At 39.8% G+C, this 26,473-nt stretch overlaps 1 protein-coding gene across 4 annotated transcripts in view; it reads left to right on the plus strand.

The window, feature by feature from the left end:
- The window catches only part of LOC129712172 (uncharacterized), a 124,365-nt gene that overhangs the window by 48,936 nt on the left and 48,956 nt on the right, over positions 1-26,473 (plus strand). For 3 of the 4 annotated variants that reach the window (XM_055660423.1, XM_055660422.1, XM_055660425.1), the window contains exons 12-23: positions 1,904-1,987; positions 3,212-3,235; positions 3,974-4,000; positions 6,306-6,338; positions 7,281-7,316; positions 10,551-10,580; positions 13,270-13,296; positions 14,777-14,830; positions 19,336-19,380; positions 22,599-22,622; positions 23,345-23,371; positions 25,804-25,827. In XM_055660423.1, coding sequence (XP_055516398.1) covers positions 1,904-1,987; positions 3,212-3,235; positions 3,974-4,000; positions 6,306-6,338; positions 7,281-7,316; positions 10,551-10,580; positions 13,270-13,296; positions 14,777-14,830; positions 19,336-19,380; positions 22,599-22,622; positions 23,345-23,371; positions 25,804-25,827 — 435 coding nt within the window. The remainder of the gene's footprint in view (positions 1-1,903; positions 1,988-3,211; positions 3,236-3,973; positions 4,001-6,305; positions 6,339-7,280; positions 7,317-10,550; positions 10,581-13,269; positions 13,297-14,776; positions 14,831-19,335; positions 19,381-22,598; positions 22,623-23,344; positions 23,372-25,803; positions 25,828-26,473) is intronic. The other variant, XM_055660424.1, reaches the window with a different exon arrangement.

A 26,473-nucleotide genomic window follows, 5' to 3' on the forward strand; every position in this document is an offset into this window, starting at 1 on the left:
ATTGTTTATATATATATATTTATAAATTTATAAATTATAGAATGATTTTAATACTGCAGTTATGAAACAATTTCTATATCATGAAGGTCATCCAGATGAGTTATATTGATGGTTGTATTAGATGGTTGTATTATGTTATAAATTAAATTTCTCATCCACTTAAATAGATCTATTTATATGCATGTTTTCATATTTCCTTGCTCTTTGACCATGTACTTATAGGATGTAACAATATAGAGCTTTCCATTAATTCATTTATTAAATGGAAATAATGTAAATCATATCTACCAATGGCAGGTGTGCAGCACAAAAATGCCATAAAGAGAAAATCCAAGTCTCACCCTCTGATATTTAATGGGATTATTAAAGTGGAATCCCTTACTATTGATATCCCGAGGGATTACAGTAGATCAGAAACTGAACTGGAATAACTACCTGTATATACATAAGATAGGCACAAAATGCTGGACTAACAGCAACTCTGGAAAAAAAGGAATAGGTGACGTTTTGGTTCGAGACCCTTCTACAGACTTCGGGTCTTGAGCTGAAACGTCACCTATTCCTTTTTGATGGAGAACTGCAGGCGCTGGTTTAAACTGAAGACGGATACAAAAGGTTGGAGTAACTCAGCGGGTCAGGCAGCATCTCTGGAGGAAAGGAATAGGTGACGTTTCGATTCTGAAAAAGGGTCTCAACGCGAAACCCTATTCCTTTTCTCTAAAGATGCTACCTGATTTGCTGAGTTACTTCATTGAAACATAGAAACATAGAAAATAGGTGCAGGAGGAGGCCATTTAGCCCTGCGAGCCAGCATCGCCATTCATTGTGATCATCCCCAATCAATCTGTGCCTGCCTTCTCCCCATGTCCCTTGATTCCACTAGCCCTAGAGCTCTATCTAACTCTCTCTTAAATCCATCCAGTGATTTGGCCTCCACTGCCCTCTGTGGCAGGGAATTCCACAAGTTCACAACTCTCTGGGTGAAAAAGTTTTTTCTCTCCTCAATCTTAAATGGCCTCCCCTTTATTCTAAGATTGTGACCCCTGGTCCTGGACTCACCCAACATTGGGAACATTTTTCCTGCATCTAGCTTGTCCGATCCTTCAGCCTTTTGTGTTTGTCTTATAGCAACTCGCTTGATAGGCACCAATCCACAACAATTCACTCACTTCACCACCAAAGCAGAGTAGCAGCCGTACGTATCTTCTACAGGATACACTGCAATGATTCACCCATGCTATCTGAGACATCGCCTTCCAAACTCATGACTTTCTGCCCTTAATGGATAAGGGCAACAAAAACATGGGACCCCAGCTAAAAGTTTCCCTCCCGGCTACACAGCATTTTCATTTGGAAATATATTGCCATTCTCTCACTGTTGCTTGGTCAAAACCCTCAAACTCTCTCCCTAACAACATTATGGGTATATATAATACCTCATTGACTGCAGCACTTCATGAAGGCAGCTCACTATTGCCTTTCCCAGAGCAATTAGAGATGGGCAATTAAATGCTGGCTCTGCCATTGAAGCTCACACCCCGTGAATGAATATTAAAAAACACTCTTTCACCATGAATAGTTAATTTTGAATATCTCCAACTTCAGGTGTGAAAGAGTGAAATTATATAAGGTACCAATCGCTTGCTCAAATTCTCAATATAATTGTGTTAATGTATGGCTCAACACATATGAATGTAAAAAATATTCCACCAATTTATTTGGAAGTATTCAACAGACTGGCATTTCATTTCATCACACCTTGGAAAGATTGTGAAAGAGTAGTCTCCATATGAATATTTTCAATGTTTAATTATATTTAATTGCTCCTAAAAAGTTGACGACTGTAAAAAGTAAAATGAAAAATTCTGGTTTTCAATTGACACCATCTTGCATTGAAATGTAGATTCCCCAACCGAATTTGGCTTGATCAAGACAACTGCAGACAAAGTTATGTAATTGACACAAATACGCAAGATGACAGATCACCGTAAGTGATAAAAATGCAAAAAGTAATCAGTCAGAATTTTTCTGGGTATTAATTGTATTTTCATTTATTTTTACGTGATACATTCAGTCGTTAGTTGGGATCAACTACACAGAGTATGTAAAATGCACCTGTAAATGTTGCTGAACATTGTATACCTCAATAAATAAATAAATGGTATGAATAATGTACAGAGGAATTTAGTCTTAGCATTGACTCCAAGAGTCAGGAAGTTATGTTGCAGTTTTATAAAACTTTGGTTCGCCCACATTTGAAGTATTGTGTAAAATTCTGGTTGTCCCAACATAGAAGGATGTGGAGGCTTTGGAGAGGCTGCAAATTAAATTTACCAGAATGCTGCTTGTATTTGAGAGTGTTAACTATAGAAAAGGTTGGATAAACTTAGATTGTTTTCTCTGAAGTGTCAGAGGCTGAGAGGAGACCTGATAGAAATATATAAAATGATGAGAGGCATAGATAGGGTAGATAGTCAAAACCTTTTCCCCGTGATGGAAAAGTCAAATAGTACAGAGCATAGCTTTAAGTTAAGAGGGGCAAAGTTTAAAGGAGATGTGTGGGGCAAGTTTTTTTACATGATGTAGAAGGTGGCTATAATGCACTTCCTGGGATGATGGAGAAATAGATACAATGGTGGCATTTAAGTGGCTTGTAGATAGAAATTCAGAAATATATTCATGATTACTGGTACTCTTCTTCGTCTTGTTGTGTGATCTGGTCACGTTATGCTTCTTAACTACATGATGGAGAAATGGCACAAGGATAGACTATGGTGGGAGAGAGTGAAGATAAGTATCCGCTTCTACCTGTTGCATCATGTAAGACAGAAGAGATCTCAGGTGATGGGAGGTGAAAACATTAGGAATGAGAACACTGTCATCTTCAACAGGTTCAGCTCCACATTTGACCATTAACTCATCAATTGCTTTTCTTGTAAGGAAGAAGACATCTATAATAATAAGGAGTATTTTGGGGTAATGTAATTGGGATCGCTCGTTTTCTTTCTGGGGATTATCCAGTCAACCCCTATATGTTTTTATTTATAGTTTATTATTTCAATTGTAATCCCCATTTTAGATCTTTTATGCATGTAAACATATTTTGACGGCAGACTGACCTATAAAAATTCTTCATTCAAAAAATACTTTAATAAAATTATAGAAGGATTTGAAAACAAGTTTCAAATGTTATTTCTTTGCTCTGTTTCAGAACGACACAGTCACCTATATTACGGTAAGTGTTTTATAAGTAATTTGTATTGTAAAATGTTTCTGGGCATGGAGATGAAGATTTTGAAATAATTTGCTCCAGTTAAGGCCAAAATCTTTAGGCCATGCAGTAATTGTGCAGGTTCTCTGTTGACAATGGCAAGATTATTATCTGGTTCAGGTCAAACTAAGGCTGTTGTATTCACTTCAATACAATTACTGAACAGACCTCTCATAATCTAAGGGTGTACTCTCAACCTACCTCATTGCAGCCCTTGCAATTTTTTATCTGCACTTTCTCTGTAACACTATATGTAACACTATATTGGGCACTATAGTAATTTTCTCTTTGCATTACCTGTTTATGACTTGATTGTACTTGTGTATGTCATCATTTGACTGGAGGCACACAAGCAAAGATATTCTCTGTATCTTGGTACACATGACATTAATAAACCGATACTGTTCATAACTTCTGAGCCATCTCTTCTCTCCCATAAGCATTACTTAGTTACAACCTCAAGTTACAAGCCTGGCTTCTTTGCTCATCTACTGAATACCTAGTGGAAGCATCCTCCCCACATCCATTCTTTCCAAGCCTTTCAATAATCTGTATGTTTCATTGAGGTCCCCCCTCATTCTTCGAAATTGGAAGAGAGTCTAATGGAATTCAAACTCTCTCTATTTTTATTTTAGATTTCCAGCATATATAGTATGTTTGTTTTTGTATTGTAGTTAATCGTTTCCTGATTTGCTTCCTCAGGTTGCCACCAAGTTCAAGTCCCATGTCGTGAGTACAGCACATATCGTTTGCACGATTTTCAGAGTAATTTCCTCAAACAATCTATAAATTCAATGCGGTTTGTCAAAAAAAATCAAGATCCCACTTTCTATTGCCAGAGTGTACACGTCGATTCCAAAGATAAACATATTTCAGAATGCATCAAACATCTGTAGAAGCCAGTGATGTTGGGTGTGTGTAACCACAGCATACACACATTGCTCAGACTTACTGGGAAACAACTAGAAGCCGACAAACGTGAGCACATACATAATAGCATTATATTCATTTACAATATCCACTCTACCTCTTTCAAAATAGCTGGGGCAAAGTAGACACTACCAGGGTCTGACTGGGAAAATTGAATCACTGCTCCTTTGATGTTATTGTAACCTCAAACTTGTTCTGCCACTCAACAAGATGATGACTGGTGTAAAGTTGCCATAGTTCTATTTTTGCCCATTCCCTGTAATCCCTGACTCCCTTTTGGTTCAAAATCTGTCTATCTTGAATATATTTAGTGGCTCACTCATTACAGTTTTTAGTTCAGAGAATTCTAATGATTCACATTAAATAAGAATAAATTTCTCCCATTGATATGGCCCATCATCTTCATCCATGAAATTTCAACCACATTCATGATTGGAGAATTGATCTTAACTTCAAAATGAAATCTCTCCTCTGTACAAATTTCTAAAGTAGTACATCACACCCTTCCTTCTCCTCCATAGCTCTTTTTTTTTACCAGAACAATATAACAACCAGAACACTTGAGTGTGGAAGATGGGCAGAGCACTTAAGTAAGTAGGTTACACAGAAAAGCTGGAGAAACTCAGCGGGTGCAGCAGCATCTATGGAGCTTAGGCAACGTTTCGGGCCGAAACCCTTCTTCACACCGAAACGACCTTCGCTCCATAGATGCTGCTGCACCCGCTGAGTTTCTCCAGCTTTTTGTGTAACCTTCGATTCTCCAGCATCTGCAACACTTAAGTAAGTAAGTCTTCTTCTTATCGAGTCCACACACAAGACTAGAAGTTGAGCTGAACACATTTATCGGCATCTGCATACAATGGTGTCACTTCCTGTGTTTCTGGTGCGTGGTGGTGGAAAGATTGGTGGAAACAGGGCCGCGATCAACGTGAACACTCTTTCCTTGACCCCAGTAAGTAAGTAATAAGTAACTACTTACTTAAGTAATCTGCACATCTTCCACATTCAAGTGTTCTGGTTGCTGTATTGTTCTAGAAAAAAATTAATTGTAAAAACTGGCATTGAAGAGCTTCCAACTCACCAAGCCCAGCTATTTCTATATGCTCCCTATACATTCGTTCATCTTTTTATGGAGGCTTTTAAAACAAACGTGGAGTTGACCATTATCAGTTATGCTATTACATACCAATTGCCTAGGGCAACAATATTTGGAACAATTGCTGCTATTATGAGGTAATTCCATAAGATTAGTAGCTGAGAGCCCAACTAATTGATACATTTACATTACAATTACTTTGTTAAAGACTTTCTTAAAATTAGATTGTGGATGTTTGAAATATTCAAGAAAGATGATAGATTTCTGTTAAGTGGGGGTATTATGGGATAAGGCTCAATAATGGGAAAATTAAATGAGTTACATATTACATAGAATGTAATCATATAACAAAACAAGTTTGTAGTAAAAACATGGCAATTCTTTATCCCTTGTTTCTTATTCAACTTTCCAATGTATTTAGGGTTGAATTTCAATGGCTTAAAATATTTCATCCAATTCTGGTCTGTCACAAAAACGAGAAGGTGGCAGACTGCTGCTATGGAGACTTTGTTGCTGAGGTTTTGGCAATTTCAAGGCTTTTAACTGCTCTTTACCTCTTTAACTTTTGCAGGTCACATGATTATGTGCCATCCCATCCCTACACTCAGCATGCGTTTAGCTGTGAACAGTCCCTACCGTCTTTTTGGGAGGAAATTCTCTGTCAAAATAGCATTGGAATAGCTTCTTTGCCCAGAATGTCTATGTCTATGCTGTTGAAGCAATTGGTGATAAAATGCCAGAAATCCCCATATCCAGAGATTGCTTTTTAAAAAGAGTAAAATACAGAAGTTAGAAACCCAGGGTCCACTAGATTTGTTTTTACAGCAAGACCATGTACAGTAGTCAATGTGCAAATATTATCTCAGCATTTCAATTTAAGCAATTTGCCTTCATCATTATATTTGCATTTGAAAATGAATTCCAACTTATGCTGCTCCTGAATGAACCATGTGATTATGTATTGCTATTTTTTTAAGTAAAATATTAAAATATTTTTATGTTTATTAGGATTAAAAGGGAGTTATCACCATTGCATGATACGTAAGAAACTTCCTTATTTTATGAAATTATTTATATCCAGAAAGAATAAGCTTCTGATCACTTTGTGCCCACGAGCAGAGATCAGGAACTTACTTCCAAAGCAAAAATATGTTGATGCTGGAAATGTGAAATCAAATCAGAAAATTCTGAAAAACACCAGCAGACAAGGCGCCATCTGTTGAGAGACAAAAATCAAAGTTAATGTTTTAACTTGCTGACCTTTTATTGGAGCCCTTTCAACTAACATATGTTCAACGACCTGAAACGCTAACTCTATTCCTCTCTCCCTGATCTGATGAGTGTGTTTTTAGCATTTTTTGTTATATTGATGATTGTATTTACAAACAAATTTTGGAAAATGTAATGTAATTACCTTCTTCTGATATACAGCACTCTTGACAGCTATCACATGCATCTTAGCAGCAGCTCGGATCTCCACAGGCTGCTACTGTGGAGAACTGTGCTGGTAATGTTTTTGTGAAATAGTTAGAATGCAAATCACCTTGAATACTTTTAACTGTACTTTTTGCCAACGTCATAGCGTTGACAGGCCATCTAATTATGTGCCAGCACTACAAACAACACCTGCTTAGTGCACCAGGAACAACTAATTTCCAGGCATGTATATTCTCTGGGGCAACCAGTCATATGCAAATCTTGCCAGAAATCCCCACCTCTTCAGAATGCTTTTAATAAAATGAAGAAGTTAGAAACTCACAAATAAGAGATTTTTGTTATGTCAGAACCATGACCAATAATCAAAATGAAAGTATTGCCAGCATTACAATTTCAGACATTTGCCTTCATTATATTACCTGCATGTGATAATGACTACCAAATAATACTATAGCAATGCCATTGAATGGAACCTCCAAATTATTAAATATAGTTTTTTTTAAAATACAGAATAAACAAATATATTTGTGTTGCTTTTTATTTTAGGGTTCTGAGAAAGCCTTCACCTTTAATGCTTGATAAGTAAGTACCTTCCTCATTGACTCAAGCACTTTTGTCCTAAAAACGAGTTGCCATTCACTTCTTGAGCACAGAGATTGGAAATCTTACTTTCACCCCAGTGAACTTGTTTTATTGATAGCAATTATTTATTTTCCCATTTTCCCTTGCAACTAGAAAGACCTAGGAAGATTGGCGAGGGTCAGGTATTAGGGGGAGGCAAGATCCAATGCAGGATTGAAGGAGAAGAGAAGTGGGAAGTTAATATGGAAGGAAATGAAAGAAAGTTCAGTGGACAGGACAAGCAGGAGCATGACAGCATGACAGGGAGCTAGGAAGATTTGTTGGATTGAATTGTATTTATTTTAATGCAAGAGTCCTGATGAGTTAAGCAGATGAACTCAGGGTGTGGATAGGTACATGCGGCTGGGGCATTGTAGCCATTATGGAAACCTGGCTAAGAGATAGACAGTACAGGTACTGGCAACTTAATGTTCCAGCGTTCAGGTGCTACAGGTTCTTATTCTTAATCTGTGACCCCTGGTTCTGGACTCCCCCAACATCGGGAAAACATTTCTGCATCTAGCCTGTCCAATTGGTTAAGAATTTTATCACATTTATCCACATTATACTGCATCTGCCATGCATCCGCCCACTCACCCAACCTGTCCAAGTCACACTGCAGCCTCATAGCATACTTCTCGCAGCTCACACTACCACCCAGCTTTGTGTCATCCGCAAACTTGGAGATTTTCTCTGGAATTTATCTTGGATTTATTCTCTGGAGCGCAGAAGGTTAAGGGGGGACTTGATGGAGGTCTTTAAAATGATGAGAGGGATATACAGAGTTGATGTGGACAAGCTTTTCCCTTTGAGAATAGGGAAGATTCAAACAAGAGGACATGACTTCAGAATTAAGGGACAGCAGTTTAGGGGTAATATGAGGGGGAACTTCTTTACTCAGAGAGTGGTAGCGGTGTGGAATGAGCTTCCAGTGGAAGTGGTGGAGGCAGGTTCATTGGTATCATTTAAAAATAAATTGGATAGGCATATGGATGAGAAGGGAATGGAGGGTTATGGTATGAGTGCAGGCAGGTGGGAAAAAAAGGGGAAAAAAAGTTGTTCGGCACGGACTTGTAGGGCCGAGATGGCCTGTTTCCGTGCTGTAATTGTTATATGGTTATATGGTCATTTTACACTGCCATTCGGAAAAGGACCCATTAATTCCTACTCTTTCCTTCCTATCTGCCAACCAGTTCTCTATCCATGTCAATACCTACCCCCCAATACCATGTGCTCTAATTTTACACACTAATCTCTTGTATGGGACTTTCAAAGGCTTTTTGAAAGTCCAAATACACCAACCACACCCACTGGCTCTCCCTTATCTATTCTAGTTACATCCCCAAAAAGTTCCAGAAGATTAGTCAAGCATGATTTTCCCTTCATAAATCCATGCTGACTTTCTCCGATCCTGTCACTGCTTTCCAAATGCGCTGCTATAACATCTTTAATAATTGACTCAAGCACCTTCCCCGCTACTGATGTAAGGCTAACTGGTTAATAATTCCCTGTGTTCTCTCTTCCTCCTGTCTTAAAACGTGAGGTTAACTACCCTTCAGTCCACAGGAACTGATCCAGAGTCTATAGAACATTAGAAAATGGTCATCAATGCATCCACGATTTCGAAGGGCCACCTCCTTGAGTACAATGGGATGCAGGGGCTGTCCTTCTTTCTTCTTCTTCTTTCGTGTGGCGTGAACAGCCGAAAGTTGTAGGACAACTTGTTCTATTTGATCTTCCGTTTGTGCACGTTGAGTTGATTGCATTAGTCGAAACAGGGCGGCCCACGTGAAGGTTGCAATCTTCCACCCCAAGGGGCTGTCCCACTGAGGCAAACCGAATCTGCGAGTTTAGAAGAATTTGCCCTCGACTCAAACTCGCAGCATGGTCGACACGTGGTCCTAGGAGGTCACTGGGACTCTCCTTCATGCTTGAGGGAAGTTCCCGAATACTCGCTGCCTCAGTTTGGTTGAGGAAAAATTTTCAGCATGTTGAAAAATTTTCCGCGAGTAAAAATTGGTCGGCATGGTTCTTTTCAACTCGTAGTGCAGTGGACTAGCGTCGCTATGTAGTTACAGGCAGCCGAGGGCAGCCGTAGGCTATCTCCTTAGCTGACTGGGCATTTTAATTGGTTCATTGGAGTTTTCAGGACCAAGGAAAGCCGACTGATAATGTTAAATGCCCGCTAAACTTTATTAAACGTTGTCTGGCTTCTTAAAAATGCCTCCACTCCTCCCCCCCCCCCTTCTCTCCCCTTCTCTCCCCTTCTCTCCCCTTCTCTCTCCCCCCCTCTCTAATGGACTTACCGTACACCTTGGCAGCTGTCTTTTGCCTTCCTCTTCATCGCAGGTGTGAATTTCAGACAGCGCTCCCCAGCTTTCCCTGGCCCCCGCCTTTGCGATGTGTTTGTGTGTGTGTGTGTGTGTGTGTGCGGTCGGTCGATCCAGCTCAACGTTTTTCAGGCGAGTGCCCTCAAGCTTGAAGGTCGAAGACAGTCGCTGAAAGGTCGCATCAGTGGGACAGGCCCTTTCGGCCCTGAGGATTTATCTGCCTTCAGTCCCAACAGTTTACCTAACACCATTTCCTGACTAATGTGGATTTCCTTCAGTTCCTCCCTCCCGCTAGAACCTCGGTCTCCTAGTATTTCTGGGAGGTTATTTGTGTCTTCCTTAGTGAAAACGGAACCAAAGCAATTGTTTAACTGTTCTGCTATTTCCTTGTTTCCCATTATAAATTCACCTGTTTCTGACTGTAAGGGATCTACATTTGTCTTCACTAATCTTTTCATCTTCACTGATCTATAGAAGCTTTTCCAGTTTTTATATTCCCCGCAAGCATTTTTCATGCTCTATTTTTCCCCTCTTAATTAACCCCTTTGGCAAGTCAGCATGTAATTATGCTTCACATGAGGATAGTGTTCTAACATCATACAATTTACTTACCTAGTAAGAACATATAGCATAATATCTTTCAACTATTAATGTTAAAGCAGAGGTAAGTCAAACAATATGTCAATTAATGATATTATACAAGTTAGGGTCACATGTAGATTTTTTTTTAATTTCAATTTTTTACTTATCTTTTCAATGTTTTATATATATTTCTTTGGTCTGCAGTTTTCCCACGTTTAATCTTTCTACTGTTAAATTCTGTTCATAATTCTGATCATGTTTCTTGTTTATTTTGTTTTCTCAGAAATATGAAGGAGTCTCCATCTACTGATATGTAAGTATACTGAGGTTCTTCAGACAGATTTGAAAAAACTCCTTAGAGAAAACTGGAGATTAGAGAAAAAACTCGAATCTCTTTAGGAAAGAGATTAGACTAGAGTTAACAATCTCCAAATTTTTCCGAATTGGTGTCGGGGGATATGGGGAGAAGGGAGGAGAATGGAGTTTGAATGGAGAGATAGATCAGCCATAATAGAGTAGCAGAGTAGACGATGGACCAAATGGCCTCATTCAACTCCTATCACTTATGGCCTTATTCTGAAGAAGGGTTTCAGCCCGAAACGTTGCCTATTTCCTTCGCTCCATAAATGCTGCTGCACCCGCTGAATTTCTCCAGCTTTTTTGTGTACCTTCGATTTTCCAGCATCTGCAGTTCCTTCTTAAACACTTATGTTCCCTGCGCCATTTGCCATTGGATATAGAGATAGCAGATTCAAATTCTTCAAGCATTGAGTTCCGTGGAAAGTGGGATCCGTACAGGCCAGATGGAACAATAGAGATATGACCCATGTCCTGACAGGAGAGTTTGTTAGTGTTGTGGGAGGAGGTTTAAACCAATTTAGCAGGAAGATAGGCACAGAAAGGTTGCACTGAAAAGGAGTAAGAGATGGTACAGAAAGCAGTGAAAGAGTAAAACAGCATTAGAAAAGAATATTCAAAATTCTTAAGAAAGATCAGACCAAAGAATTTTGCAAGAAGATATAGGAAGGGTCTGTAATGCAGGCATGTAAAGGCAAACAACAAATTAAACAGTTGGTGTACTGCAGAACCTGGTAATCTTGGATAAACTAAAAAGGACAGGACTGAGTTCTAAATACTCCTGTAGACATAGTATTCATGAATGGCAAAGAAGGGGAGAAGTGGAGCGAGTGGCATTATTTAGAGTCATAGAGTCATACAGCGTGGAAACAGGCCCTTCAGCCCACCTAGCCGACACCGGCCAACATGTCCCATCTACACTCATCCCTCCCTGCGTTTGGCCCATATCCTTCTAAACTTGTCATATCCATGTACCTGTCTAAATGTTTCTTAAATTTTGCAATAATTCCTGCCTCAACTACCTCCTCCAGCAGCTCATTTCACAAAATCACCACCCATTGTGTAAAAAAGGTTACCCCTCAGGTTCCAGTTTCTTCCCTCACCTTAAACCTATGCCCTCTGCTTCGAGATTCCCCCTACTCTGGGCAAGATACTCTGTGTGTCTACCCCATCTATTCCTCTCATGATTTTGTAAACCTCTATAAGATTCAGTCACTGAAAGTAAACATCAGGTCCAGCAGGCAGAGAAGAAAGCCATTCCTTCAATTGACCTACATTGCGGGAGGATTTGAGTTTAGGAGCAAAAAGGTCCTACCGCAGTTGTAGGGCCCTGGTGAGACAGAACCTGAAGTATTGTGTGCAGTTTTGGTCTCCTAATTTGAGGAAGGACATTCTTGCTATTGAGGGAGTGCAGCGTAAGTTTACAAGGTTAATTCCCGGGATGGCGGGACTGACATATGATGAAAGAATGGGTCGACTGGGCTTGTATTCACTGGAATTTAGAAGGATGAGAGGGATCTTGTAGAAACATATTAGATTCTTAAAGGATCGGACAGGCTAGATGCAGGAAAAAATATTCCCAATGTTGGGAATATCCAGAACCAGGGGTCACAGTTTAAGAATAATGAGTAGGCCATTTAGGACTGAGATGAGGAAAAACATTTTCACCCAGAGACTTGTGAATCTGTGGAATTCTCTGCCACAGAAGGCAGTGGAGACCAATTCACTGGATGTTTTCAAGAGAGAGTTAGATTTAGATCTTAGGGCTAAAGGAATCAAGGAATCTGGGAAAAAAAGCCGAAACGGGGTACTGATTTTGGATGATCACAATGAATGGCAGTGCTGGCTGAATGAAGGGCCGAATGGCCTACTCCTGCATCTATTTTCTATGTTTCTATGTACCCCTCATCCTCCTGTGCCTTATGGAATAGAGTCCTAGCCTGCTCAACATCTCCCTATAGCTCAGTCCCTCGAGTCCTGGCAACATCCTTGTTAATCTTCTCTGCACCCTTTCCGGCTTGACAACATCTGCCCAATAACACGATGCCCAAAATTGAACACAATACTTTAAATACGGCCTCGCCAATGTCTTAAACAACCATTTCATAAGGAGAATATTACTGGAGAGAGGGAGGAATGATTGTGCATAAAATATATCTTTTCAGATTTAAAAAAGCAATAGATTTTTGATTACCCTATGGCAAATATTCTATAAACTGTCAACATGTGAAGGAAAGAGAGTAGCAAATTTTTAAGGATGGTCCAAAAAGTCGTGTGACCATAGTGGTTTATCCTAATGTAGACCACTTTAAAATTATTACGATGCTCTGCATTGTATAATTATGTGTAATTCAATAAAAAGTATTTAGGTATACAGTTTGAGACACAAAATTAATTGAAGAACAGGTAATTTTTGACAAATGCATGGCACTGGAATGTTCACCTTAAGTCTGGGTTTGTGATAGATCAATTGAGAAATTAACTACTATGAAACAACAACTCCATTGCCATTGTATCATGGGACAACCAGAAAAGTCAATTGTGAGATGAATGTACTTTTTTCTGTCCAGAATCTTCTGTGTAACCATGTTCCCAGCTGCAAATGCCATCATCCCGAAATTTCTGATGTTCTTTTGTGTCTTTAGGATGAGAGCATCTCCGTCTAGACGTAGGTAAGTATAAAGCACTGAGTCATTGGGAAGCACATTCCCATCTAGCATGTGAGCATTATTATCCACTTATTATTCAGTCATGGTAATAAAAAAATCAATCCGCGCATTTGTGATCCAGAATATTATTATAGATGTTTCATAATGAAGGGAGATGACGTGATGCTCCCACAACTAAATATGTGACCAATTGATGGCTATTTGTGTCAGCAAATGATTATAGTCACAAAAACTCAACAACGTGTATTTATTTACACTGTGCCTTAAATGTTGCAAAAGCTCCGAATGAATTCAATATATGTGTCATCAAATCGAATCTGTAACAGATATACCGAAGGAGTTATTAGGGAGTACATCAATTGCTTAACAGACTTTAAGGGATGTCTTAAAAGAGGAAGGCCTGAGAATTCATCCCCTTTTGACAGCATGATACTTGTTGTTCAATTATGTCAATTTAATACATTTCAAAGGCCTACTAAGAGTCTCCAACATTTTCTGTTTTTGTTTCTGATTTAGAATCAGACTGATACTCCAAAGAGGGATGGGGGTCAGTGATTTCTCAAAGAAGTAATCTTGATTTCATTAATTAAAATAAAGCCAGTGGAAATCGCAGAAAAACCACATCAATGGGCGGATTAAAGGAAGATATTTGCGTTTATTATGGACAATTATATCCCAAGCCATCACTACAGAAATACATCAGAGTACAGACCCAGGCCAGATCTCTCACAGGTGCTTCATCACTAATCTTTCCTCCTTCCAAATAGTCCCAAGCAGAAAGATGTGGACCATGTTCTTGATCAAAACCATGCAATGTTGGTGCCACGGAAAAGTTAGCCGCAATGATCCATGCCCTAAAAATTGGACCACCTACAGCAAATCTCTCAAGTCACTGGGAAAATAGCACCATGCGCTCTCTGCAAAATCCTACGAATTCATTGAAGGGTTAACAAGTCAGTATCAGTATCTTCTCCCAGGCCAAAGTCCCGAAACTTGAGGCTCTAGTTACACACAGTCTCCTCCATTGGAGAAGCCTTGTCCTTTGCATGGCCAACACCAGACTCCTAGACACTCCTTTCGGACCTCAGGTCAAAGCTTCCTTGAAAAAAGATAACTTTCCCTCTGACACTTGGAATTCTCTGGCCTATGTTTGTAAAGCGTAATTCACACCAGCAATAATTCCAATAAGGTTTCAGTAGGAGATTATTATAATCCATGCATATAGTCTTAAAATAAATACTTTGTGAGCCTTAGAAAATGAGAAAATGATTTATTTATCCTTCCAAAAGTCAAAACCAGGTGTTATTTCCTTCTTGATGTTCACCATTACAGGCAGACAAAAAGTGGAATTTTTTGACAAACTGTTATTACATACGTTTCATATTTTACTTTAGATAAGCAGAAAATATAATAGTGTGAAATCAAATATAAATATTCACAAAATTATTGTATTTTTTTCTTTATTTTATTCTGATTTGTGTAGTCCAACCTATGGTTTTAGCTCGGATGTACCTGTATTACCATTTTCTACATCATGGTAAGTGTGATAAACCTGCCTATCAATTATCTTATATTAGTAAAGAAGGTTACAAAATGCTGAAGTAACTCAACGGATCAGGCAGCATCTCGTTGGCTAGGGACAGTGTAATCCCAAGAGGAATACATTGATGCAAACTGTGGAGTGATTAAATGACTGTGGAGGAAGTGGGGTGGGAGGGGGGAGGGAGAGGGAGGAGCGGGGGTGGCGTAGAAGTGTGTAGAACTAAAATTAGAGAATTCAACGTTCATACTGCTCGGTTGTGAGCTACCAAAGCAAAATATGAGGTTTCTGTTCCTCCAATATGTGCCTGGCCTCATTCTGGCAATGGAGGAGGCACAGGCCAAAAAGGTCAGTATGGGAATGGGAAGGGGAGTTAAAGTGGTTTAGCAACTGGGAGGTCCACTAGGCCTTGGTAGACCGATCGTAAATGTTCAACAAGTCTGCAAGTCTAGGCTTGGTCACCCCGATGTACAGGAGCCCACATCAGGAACACCGGATACAGTAGATGAGGTTAGAGGAGGTGCATGTGAACCTCTGTCTCACCCGTGTACTGGTAGCAGAAAATCTGAATGTGTAGGGATAGTTCAAGTTCCAATCAAGACACAAGCTGAACGATGCTGCTTTTCCAATGTGTTGATGGGATTCCAGTTATTCATGCAACACTGTTAATGTCTTGTAGATATTTGAAAGGTTTGAGGGAACCAGGAGGCATGTCACCCACACACTGCAATTAGGATATAATAGACCAAGGGGGTCGCAGGGGAGGGGTCCTGCGGCGTTACCCATACGCTGCAAATTAGGATATAATGTAGTGGGTAAAATATAAAACAAACTACAGATGATGGAAAATTGAAAAAAATGAAATAATGCTGGAAATACTCAGCAGTTCTGTGTCTGTAAAAAGAGAAACAGTTAATATTTCAATTCCAGGACCCTTCTTCAAAACTAGGTAAGAGAGAAGTTAAGTTTGTTTTTAGAAGCAAGAAGGTCATGGAGGAATGGGTAAAAACAAAATAATATCTTTGACAGGATGAGACCAAATCAGTAAATGTAAAAGTAGGAGTCATGGTTGCTCTTAGATTATGCTCTGTATTGTTCATAGCTATCAGACATGCCCAACAAGCCAGACACATAGAAAAAGAGAAACTCAGCTGAAACAATGCCCAGGTATGACAGTCAAAAATAAAGATAATTACCTAAAGTAGGAGAAAATATTGAGTCTAGATAGATACATGATGCCCAGACAGATGATGAAGTGTTGTTACTCATGCTGTCATAACAGTGCAGAAGATCACAGGTAGAAAGGTCAAAGTGGAAGTGGAACCGTAAATTAGAGTGGCAGGCACCCAGAAGCTTATGGTCACTCTTCTGGATTGAATGCAAGTCTTTGAACAGTGAGCAAAGCAGATGAGAGTTCCCTTATTCTCAGAGTTAAAAGAGGAAGCAGGGGCATTCAAGGAGAAAGGAGGAGAAATGATATATTGTGCTTGATGCTGAGGAAAATAATGCAGAATAGAGAATTATATAGGCAGTGTAGTGTAGGCAAAATAGTGGTAAGTGGCAACTTACAGAAGATGAGTAAAGATTGGAATATACCTGTTTTTCTAAACCTAGTTATAAGGTCATAAGGAATAGTAGAATTAGGTCAATCGGCCCATCAGGTCTATGAGATTCAATCATGGCTGATCTATACCTCCCTCCTAACCCTATTCTCCTGCCTTTTCCCCATAACCTCTGACACCTGTACTAATCAAGAATCTATCTATCTCTGCCTTAAAAATATCCACCGACTTGGCCTCCACACTCTTCTGTGGCAAAGAATTCAACAGATTCACCACCCTCTGACTAAAGACATTTTTCCTATTCTTCCTACTTCCTACTCTTCCTAAAAGAACGTCCTTTAATTTTGAGGCTATGACCTCTAGTCCTGGACTCCCCCACTAGTGGAAACATCCTCTCCACATCCATTCTATCCAAGCTCACAATATTCCAAATGCGGCCTTATAGAGCCTCAACAATTTGACACAACAGTTTGACTGCCTGACCGCGGGAGAAGAAGTAAGGAAGAGATAAAACGTTTTGCATACAAGCCCACTTGAAATAAATGCTGGCATTGAGTTTGTTTTCTTTACTACTGATTTGGCTTGCAGATTACCTTTTTGGGAATCCTGCACCAGCACTTCCAAATCCCTTTGCACCTCCAATTTCTGGATTCTCACCATATATAGAAAATAGTCTAAATTTATTCCTACTACCAAAGATGCACAGCTCCACACTTTGCTGCATTATATTCTATCTTGCCACTGCTCTGCCCACTCTCCCAACCTGCCCAAGTCCTTCTGCAGAGTCCCTGCTTTCTCTACACAACCTACTCCTCCACCTATTTCCGTATCATCCGTAAACTTGGCCACAAAGCCTTCAACCCCCTTGTCCAAATCATTAATATACAACGTGATGATTAGCGGACCCAGCACCGACCCTTGCGGAACTCCGTTAGTCACTGGCAGCCGACCAGAAAAAGCCCCATTTATTGCCACTCTTTGTCTTCTGCCATCCAGCCAACCTGCTGTCCATGCTAGTATCTGTCCTTTGATACCGTGGGCTCTCATCTTCCTACGCAGCCTAATGTGCGGCACCTTATCAAAGGCTTTCTAAAAATCTAAGTAAACAACATCTACTTTGTCTGTCCTATTTACTTATTCAAGGAATTCCAGCAAATTTGTCAAACAAGACCTCCCCTTCACAAAGCCATGCTGACAGCCTATTTTATTGTGAACTTCTAAGTACTCCATAACCTTATCCTTTATAATGGACTTTAAATTTTACCAACTACTGGTCAGACTAACCGGCCTATAGTTCCTACTATTCTTGTGCAGCGGGGTAATTTTGGCAATTTTACAATCATCTGGAACCATTCCTGACTCTAGTGATTCCTGTAATAACACTGTCAATGCCTCCACAATCTCTAAAGCTATCTCTTTCAGAACCCTAGGGTGCAGTCCATCTGGTCCAGGTGACTTATCCACTTTCAGCCCTTTCAGCTTCCCAAGCACCTTCTCGCTGGTAATAGCCACTCCACTAACTTCCACCCCCTGACTCTCTTGAATTTCAGGCACGTTGCTGGTGTCTTCCACTGTGAAGGCTGATGCAAAAAAGTTATTCAACTCCTCTGTCATTTCTTTATTCCCCATTATCACTTCTCCTGCATCATTGTCCAGCAGTCCAACGTCCACTCTTGCCTCTTTCTTGCTCTTTATATAACTGAAGAGACTCTTGCTATCCTCTTTTATATCATTGGCTAGCTTACCTTTGTATTTCATCTTTTCTCCCCATATTTTCTTTTTAGTTACCCTCTGTTATTCTTTAAAAACTTCCCAATCCTCTGGCTTCCACACCCCTCTGCCCACCTCCCTGTCATTCCGATATAATGTATAACCCTGAATATTTAGCTCCCGGCTCCGATCCTCTTGCAGCCAAGTCTCTGTAATTCCACAACATCATACCTAACAATCTCTAACTGTGCTACACGCTCATCCACTTTGTTTCTTATACTACGCGCATTCAAACACAACACCTTTAATTCGGTATTCACCTCCCTACTCACACCAGTCCCGATTTTACCCGACTTTACTCTCTTACCCCTTATTGAACTTTCCGTTGCATTAATTTGGGAGACTTCTGTAACATTTCCTGCATTCTCTTCCCCTTTAACTCCATCCTTACACTTCCAATTTACTGACCCCCCTCCCCCCCCCCCCCCCCCCCCCCCCCCCCCCCCACTATTTAGTTTAAAGCTCTATCTACTGCCTTAGTTATACGGATTGCCACCAGTCTGGTTCTGGTCAGGTTCAAGTGGAATCCACCCTGTCCATGTAATATAACATAATATGACTTTATAACACATTGGATCTATAATCTTGTGGCAATATTGTAACTGCTGTCTTCCCAAACCACCTTTATCCATTATATTTTGTGATTCACACACATTTATTTCCACCTGTTGCCACAAGAGCAGCAATCACAAGGATGCGGAATGTTTCAGACTTCTCAAAGAAAGAGCAAGATAATGAAATAGGAAAGGGAAAGTTGAATACAAGAATAAACTAAAGAATAGAAAGACAGACTATAAAGGCTTCCAGAGATATGTAAAGGAAAACAATAACAATAGTTATTGTGAACTATTTAGGTATATTTCTTGAAGCTTCATCGAAGATGATGTGGAAAATGTCTTGGTGATTGGAATAATCAATGGATCTCATAAACATTGTGATTAACATAAAACTAGCATTGGATAAATTAATGGTACTGCAAGGCAATACAGTATAACCGCAAGACCTTTTGACCTTCCATCCAAAGCTGTGGAGACACTACCAGAGATCAGAACTGAACCTGGGTGAAGCCATGTTGCTCCAATTTATTTACACATAATTTATGGTTTAGATTCTGTAGTGAGAATGCTGGCAATATTTGTTGCAGTAACTATTGTTTCTCCTTTCTAACAGTTTAAGTGCAAGTAGTAGGATATGTGCTAACTATCATCCTTTACAGTAAGCTATAACCATTTCTTATCCTTTTATGAGTCCTATTACTTTCTCAACATACAACAGTGAATGTAGGATTGGGCACAAGGTAAATTAGTAAAACATGTACTTAGGTCTTGAAGCTTTCTCGATAGTACCAATTTATAGGTTAGATTCTGCTCATCTGGTTACGTATAACCTTTTGGAGATGTAGATTAGTAAATTAAATATATTATAGACAACAGTATTCAACCTAGAACTGAAATTGGCAGTGAATCCATACACTTTCTAGTTTTCATAGAACATAGAACAGAACAGCACAAGAACAGGTCCTTCGACCCACAATGTCTGTGCTGAGCATGATGCCAAGACCAACTCTTATCTGCTTGCACATCATCCATATCCCTCCATTCAGTACATATATAAATACCTAACAAAAAGTATCTTAAATTCCCCTGTTGTATCTGCCTTAACCACCAACCCTGAAAGCCTGTTCCAGGTACCCACCACCTTCTGTGTAAAAAAAAAAAACGTGCTCCTCACATATTGTGGCCCTTTTTGGCCCTTCTAAGCTCTCACTTGATTTATTTCCTCCTTTATTTATATTCCTCAAAGGCCCTATCTTATTCCTTTCTCGTGTTTTTCTGTGCTTCTTTTTACTTTTTAAGCAAATTTACAACCTCCTTGGTCATCCAAGGTTCCCTTACTTTGTTATCCTTATCCCTCCTCCTTACTGGAATATACCGGTTCTGAACTTCGATCAACTGGCCTTTAAACAACTCCCACGTCAGATGTGGACTTACCTAATAACAACTGCTCCCAGTGTATCCTCCCGAGCTCCTTCCTAATAACGTTGTAACTTGCAACACTCCAATTTAGTACTTCCCCACAAGGTCCAACCTTCTCCTTATTCCAAACAATCTTTAAACTTATGGAGTTATGATCAGTATCCCCATAATACCAGTCACCTGGCCAGGCTCATTTCCCTTCCAATATGTTCCCTTCTCGGGTCGGATTCTCCACATACTCTTTCAAGAAACTCTCTTGGATATACCTTACTAATGCTGCCTCATCTACGCCTTTGGCACTGAGCAAGTCCCATTCAATATTAGGGAATTTAAATTCACTCAATAAGACAACCCTGTTACTTTGGCATTTTTTGGTAATCTATGTACATAGATGTTCCTCTATCTCTTGTTTGCTATAGTATAATCCCATTTAGAGTACTTGACCTTTCCTACTTCTAAGCTCTACCCCTATTGCATCATCATATCATTTCACTCTGGTTCCAACCACCCCCTCTTCTCCCTAGTTTAAACCCTCCCAGGTAACATTAGCAGATCCCCCTGCAAGGATATTGCTCCCTCTCTAGGTTCCTCTAGTGGAGGACACATCTGCCCCTAATGTGATCCCTGTGGTCTAAAAATCTAAATCCCTGTCCCCTACACAAACTCCTGAGCCACACATTCATTTGTCCGATCAGGGTACTTAAGGAAGTGGCTCTAGAAACCATGGACGCATTGGTGTTCATTTTCCAATGTTCTATAGATTCAGGATCAGTTCCTGTGGATTGGAGATTATATTGCAGTGGATTGCAAATTATATTGGAGTGGATTGCAAATGTTATCCCACTTTTTAAGTAAGGCGAGAGAGAGAAAACAGGGAAATATAGACCAGTTATCCTGACATCGGTGGTGGGGAAGGTGCTGGAGTCAATCATAAAAGATGAAATAGCGGCACATTTGTATAGCAGTAACAGTATTGGTCCAAGTCAGCATGGATTTATTAAGGGGAAATCATGCTTGACTTCTGGAATTTTTTGAGGATGTAACTAGGAAAATTGACAAGGGAGAGCCAATGGATGTAGTGTACCCGGACTTTCAGAAAGAATTTCATAAGGTCTCACATAGGAGATTAATAGGAAAAATTAGGGCACATAGTATTGGGGGTAGAGTGCTGACATGGATAGAAAATTGGTTGGCAGACAGGAAACAAAGGGTAGGGATTAACGGGTCCCTTTCAGAATGGCAGGCAGTGACTAGTGGGTACCGCAAGGCTCGGTGCTGGGACCACAGCTATTTACAATATGCATCAATGATTTAGATGAAGGGATTCAAAGTATCATTAGCAAATTTGCAGATGACAAAGCTGGGTGGCAGTGTGAACTGTGAGGAGGATGCTATGAGAATGCAAGGTGACTTGGACAGGTTGGGTGAGTGGGCAGATGCATGGCAGATGCAGTTTAATGTGGATAAATGTGAGGTAGCAAAAACAAGAAGGCAGATTATTATCTAAATGGTGTCAAGTTGGGAAAAGGGGAAATACAATAGGATCTGTGGGTCCTTGTTCATCAGTCAATGAAAGTAAGCATGCAGGTACAGCAGGCAGTGAATAAAGTGAACGGCATGTTGGCCTTCATAACAAGAGGAGTTGATTAAAGGAGCAAAGAGGTCCTTCTGCAGTTGCACGGGGCCCTAATGAGACCACACCTGGAATATTGTGTGCAGTTTTGGTCCCCTAATTTGAGGAAGGACATTCTTGCCATAGAGGGAGTGCAGCTTGGGTTCACAAGGTTAATTTCTGGGATGGCGGGACCGTCATATGCTGAGAGAATGGAGTGGCTGGGCTTGTATACTCTGGAATTTGAAGGATGAGAGGGTATCTTATTGAAACATATAAGATAATTAAGAGTTTGGACATGCTAGAGGCAGGAAACATGTTCCCGGTGTTGGGGGAGTCCAGAACCAGGGGCCACAGTTTAAGAATAAGGAGTAAGGCATTTAGAATGGAAATGAGGAAACACTTTTTCTCACAGAGAGTTGTGAGTCAGTGGAATTCTCTGCTTCAGAGGGTGGTGGAGGCCGGTTCTCTGGATACTTTCAAGGGAGAGCTTGATAGGGCTCTAAAGATAGCTGAGTCGGGGGATATGGGGAGAAGGCAGGAACGGGGTACTGATTGTGGATGATCACCCCGGGAATTAACCTTGTAAACCTACCAACTATGTCAAAGTGTCAGCAATTACAGGGTGAATGGGTAGTCGGGAATTGATGAAGGTTGATGTAAGGGCAATGGTAAACTGGATTACCTCAATAATATTAAAAAGTTCAAGAATATCAGAAATAGAAGACAAAATATTAATGCATAAATGTTACTGTGATAATATTGTGTAAATGTTGGTGTCCAGGTTATATTCTAATACTAATCACATTTATTTTGCTTTATTTCACACTCATTCTAACTTCCAGGAAACTACACCTTGAAGGCCCAGAGTAAGTTTCCTGCAGTTTTAAACGTTTTGGCTTCTGTTTGCAATTCCAGGATGGAACTGTCAGTGCCCATAAAGATGCATGAAGCAGTTGCCCAATGATGTATTGTTCATGGGGTGCCTGGTCATTGTGAAATTCAGTAGTGCATGCACAGAGCTCAAAATGTGTAGTAGTGTGACAAAGATAAGACATTTCCTTCAAGTATTCAGTCAGACTGAAGCTTGCAAAGAAAATCAGCTAAGTCATGGTTCAGGTACAGGGTTTTGCAGGAGAGAGAAAGGAAGAAAGGAAAAGAGAGTCATGGCCAATAAATGAGCTGACGGTTTGGGTGAGGGTTGGCTGCTGAAGTTGGGTAGTGGAAGTATTGGTTATTGGAGGGTGAAGTTCATAGTTAGGAATGAGATGATTGTTAGTAGGGCTTTGGATGGCAGTTTGGGGTGTGTGGTTAAAGGAGAACAAATATTGTTGGAACAGGTTAGTACTGTGATTGACGGGAGGGAGTGGGGGGGGGGGGGGGGGTTGTCATAGAACACAGAACAGTGCAACACAAGAATAGCCCCTACAGCCCATAAGGTTCATGCTGAACATGATGGCAAGACCATCATATTTCCAATATCAGTAGATTCTTGCTTTCCCATGAAGACAAATTAGTTACTGAAGATCAAATATTATACTGATGGAGTTGCGTTTTTGGTATAATTATTTTCTCATATTTTAATTTCTAGGTATTATCCAGATGCAGCTAGATCAAGGCAAGATAACTTATTTTACTTCATGTTCTGAACCTTTGACTTGGACAAGCACAATCATTTTCAAAAACATTCAGTTGAAAATAATCAATCTCCTGATCCACACTAAAATGTCTCGATGTTTTCTGCCTCCATTCTTGTTGCCCCTTTTCCCCATTCTCTCTTCTTTCACTTTTCTTCATGTACTTTTGCTATCTCCGTATTCTTCATCCTTCCCTTGGCAATGGATATTAATCTTTATCTTATCCTGTTATCATACTGTATGTGACTAGTGTTTTTCTTTCTGCCTTGATTTCTTAATGTATAAAGCATGAAGTTTCTAGGTAGATCAATGTTTCATGTCACATTTTTGGCAGCCACACATTGACACACCACATCACTCACCATCAGATTCACCTGTATAGAAGGTAGATTCATTATTTTCTCAGTACTCACTCTTTTTTTCTATCCTGTTGTTAATCAGTGAATCAAATGTATAATACTATGTGAATTTTTCATACACCTCTGCTACATGTCATCCAACTCTAAAACCATCTTAGGTGTTCCTACATGCCCCAACCAAAGAAGATTACTTGCTAAATATTACTACTAAATATAGTTTTTCACAGGGAGGGGAAATCGTTTTTCACATCTCTAAAAGGATCAGTACTTTATCTCCATCATTGCCAATGTTCTGGCCAAGCCATACAGGTGAATATTGTAAACATTAACTAGTCCAGCAGATGTGTAAAGGAAACCAAGCAAGGTTTCTTTTGTAAAGAGCTCTTACCATAATCAGCTTTGTCAATTACATGAAATTTCCAACTCTGGTTAGCAATATTCCTGGAGGTTTTGCCATACATGATTTGACCATATGATATCTAATCTCATGAAACCCATAAATGTAGTAACATTTACCTCAACAAGATCAAGCCCCACTAAACATCCTGGGAACCAGAAGGCCACCAACAGAAGGTAAAGAAGTGTAAATGAAAGACAATGTTTTGAGAAATTGGGAATGTGTAAAGTAATTTACTGAAGGAGGAAATAAGAGATTGGAGGATATTAAAGTTCCCATTAACTTTGAAATTGTACTGATATCTAATAACAACACTGATAATACACAGTGTAATGTTATATTGCTATAAAGTGGCACTTCCTCACTAATGATCTGTTGACTGATATCAACTTTGGATTTTGACAGAAACACTTGGCAAAAAACCTCATCACATCATTGGTTCAAACAGGGATTTACTAGCGTAACTCCAGAGGTGAAGTGGGATTTTACTTTAGTTAGAATGATCATCGCTAACAAGAGAGAGACTAGCCATCATCTGTGACATTCACTGGTGTTTCAATTACTCATTCCTCTACCATCAACAGCCATTCAGTGGATATTTTTAAGGCAGAGATAGATAGATTATTGATTAATATGGGTGTCAGAGGTTATGGGGAGAAGGCAGGGGAATGGGGTTAGGAGGGAGAGATAGATCAGCCATGATTGAATGGTGGAGTAGACTTGATGGGCTGATTGGTCTAATTCTACTCCTATCACTTATGATCTTATGACCTTATGATCTTTCGGGTCACCATTGACAGGAATTCAACTGTGTTGTGTTTATGGGCCCATTAAGCTGGAGCAAGTAAGATTTTCATTGTTCTTTTCGCAGTATATATGATAGATACTCTTTGATTTTGATTGTACTAATCTATTTACCAGCACTTGGTCCATTGCCTTCCATGCCTTGCAGATTCAATTGCTTATTGAAACACTTCTTAACCATTGTGAGAGTACCCATCTCCACAACCTACTCAAGCAATGCATTTCAGGTGCCAGTCTCTCTCTGGATGAAACAGTTCTTCTTTAGATCTCTTTCAAATTCCTTACAACTTACTCTAAACCTGCATCCATTAATTTTGAACACCACTACCTGGTACATTTTCTACTATTTACCTTATCCATGATCTTCATAGTGTTGCGCACTTCCATGAAATCACCTGTCAGCTTCCTCAGCTCCTAAGATCCAGTCGGTCTAGCCTCTTATCACAACTGAAATGCTCCACCCCAGTCAACATCTTGGTGAATCTCCTCTGCACCCTCTCCACTGCACAGCCTTCCTATTGTTTGGTAAGGAGACAGTATGCCAGCTGTGGCTTGGCCAATGTTTTTTTAAAGTTGTACCATAATTCTTTATTATTATACTCTGTGTTCTGGCTAATTCACCACCATATCTACCTCTGTATGATGATCTTTTGTATCATTTGGCCTCTGCACTCCCCTATATTACATGAGTGACTAAACACAAAAGATTGTATTTGTTACAAGACCAAAATATGTGTCTAATTGAAACCAGTGCACTGAATGTAAGGAATGCCTTTCCATCTCAGCCACACTAAAACACATATAGAATATATGTAGAAGTGACTGGTTTACTGATACAGGTTTTGAATTTTAGGAATTTTCAAGGTGAAAGATCAAGGTAAGGTCATTTCTGATTTTCACACCGTATTCCCTTCTGCCACTGAATTGCTATTTGACTTAACAACTACATAGGGGTCTCTGTGGTGTCTGCCATAGGCTGCTCCTTAGCCACCTCTCCCTGTGGCCAGAACAATACTTCCTGTGATTCCATCCATCAGGAACCTTGGTGGACACGTTGCTGTGAAATATATTTGGAGCACATCATGTGCAGTTATTTTCTGACCCTGTGGTGATAAACGCTGGGAAATCGAGAAACTGGAATTAAAGTACTGTGGTATTAGTGGGAAGGTGAGGATACTTGACATTTTGTTTTTTTATGTTAGCTTTCTCTGTTAGCAAGCAGCCAACAACTAGGATGCATCACCCATGGTCCGTCATGACCGAGGGGGGGGTCTATTCATTCCAATGGAAATTTTGTGAAATTGGAAAACTCTGCTTGCTATGACTGAAATAGCAAAAACTAGTACACAATCAGACTTGTAAAAGCTAAGTATCCTCCAGTTCTATCCAGTGTCATAATTTGTGGCTCTGCCAAAGAAGCAGTTACATACGTAACGTATAGATTAGAAATTTAAACCTCTAACGTATTGTTAACATCTGGTGAAGAAATATCCTAAGTAGGTAAAGTAATATTTTTGCACAAC

The sequence above is a fragment of the Leucoraja erinacea genome, chromosome 31 (assembly GCF_028641065.1).
Source record: "Leucoraja erinacea ecotype New England chromosome 31, Leri_hhj_1, whole genome shotgun sequence".
NCBI classification, from domain to species: domain Eukaryota; kingdom Metazoa; phylum Chordata; class Chondrichthyes; order Rajiformes; family Rajidae; genus Leucoraja; species Leucoraja erinaceus.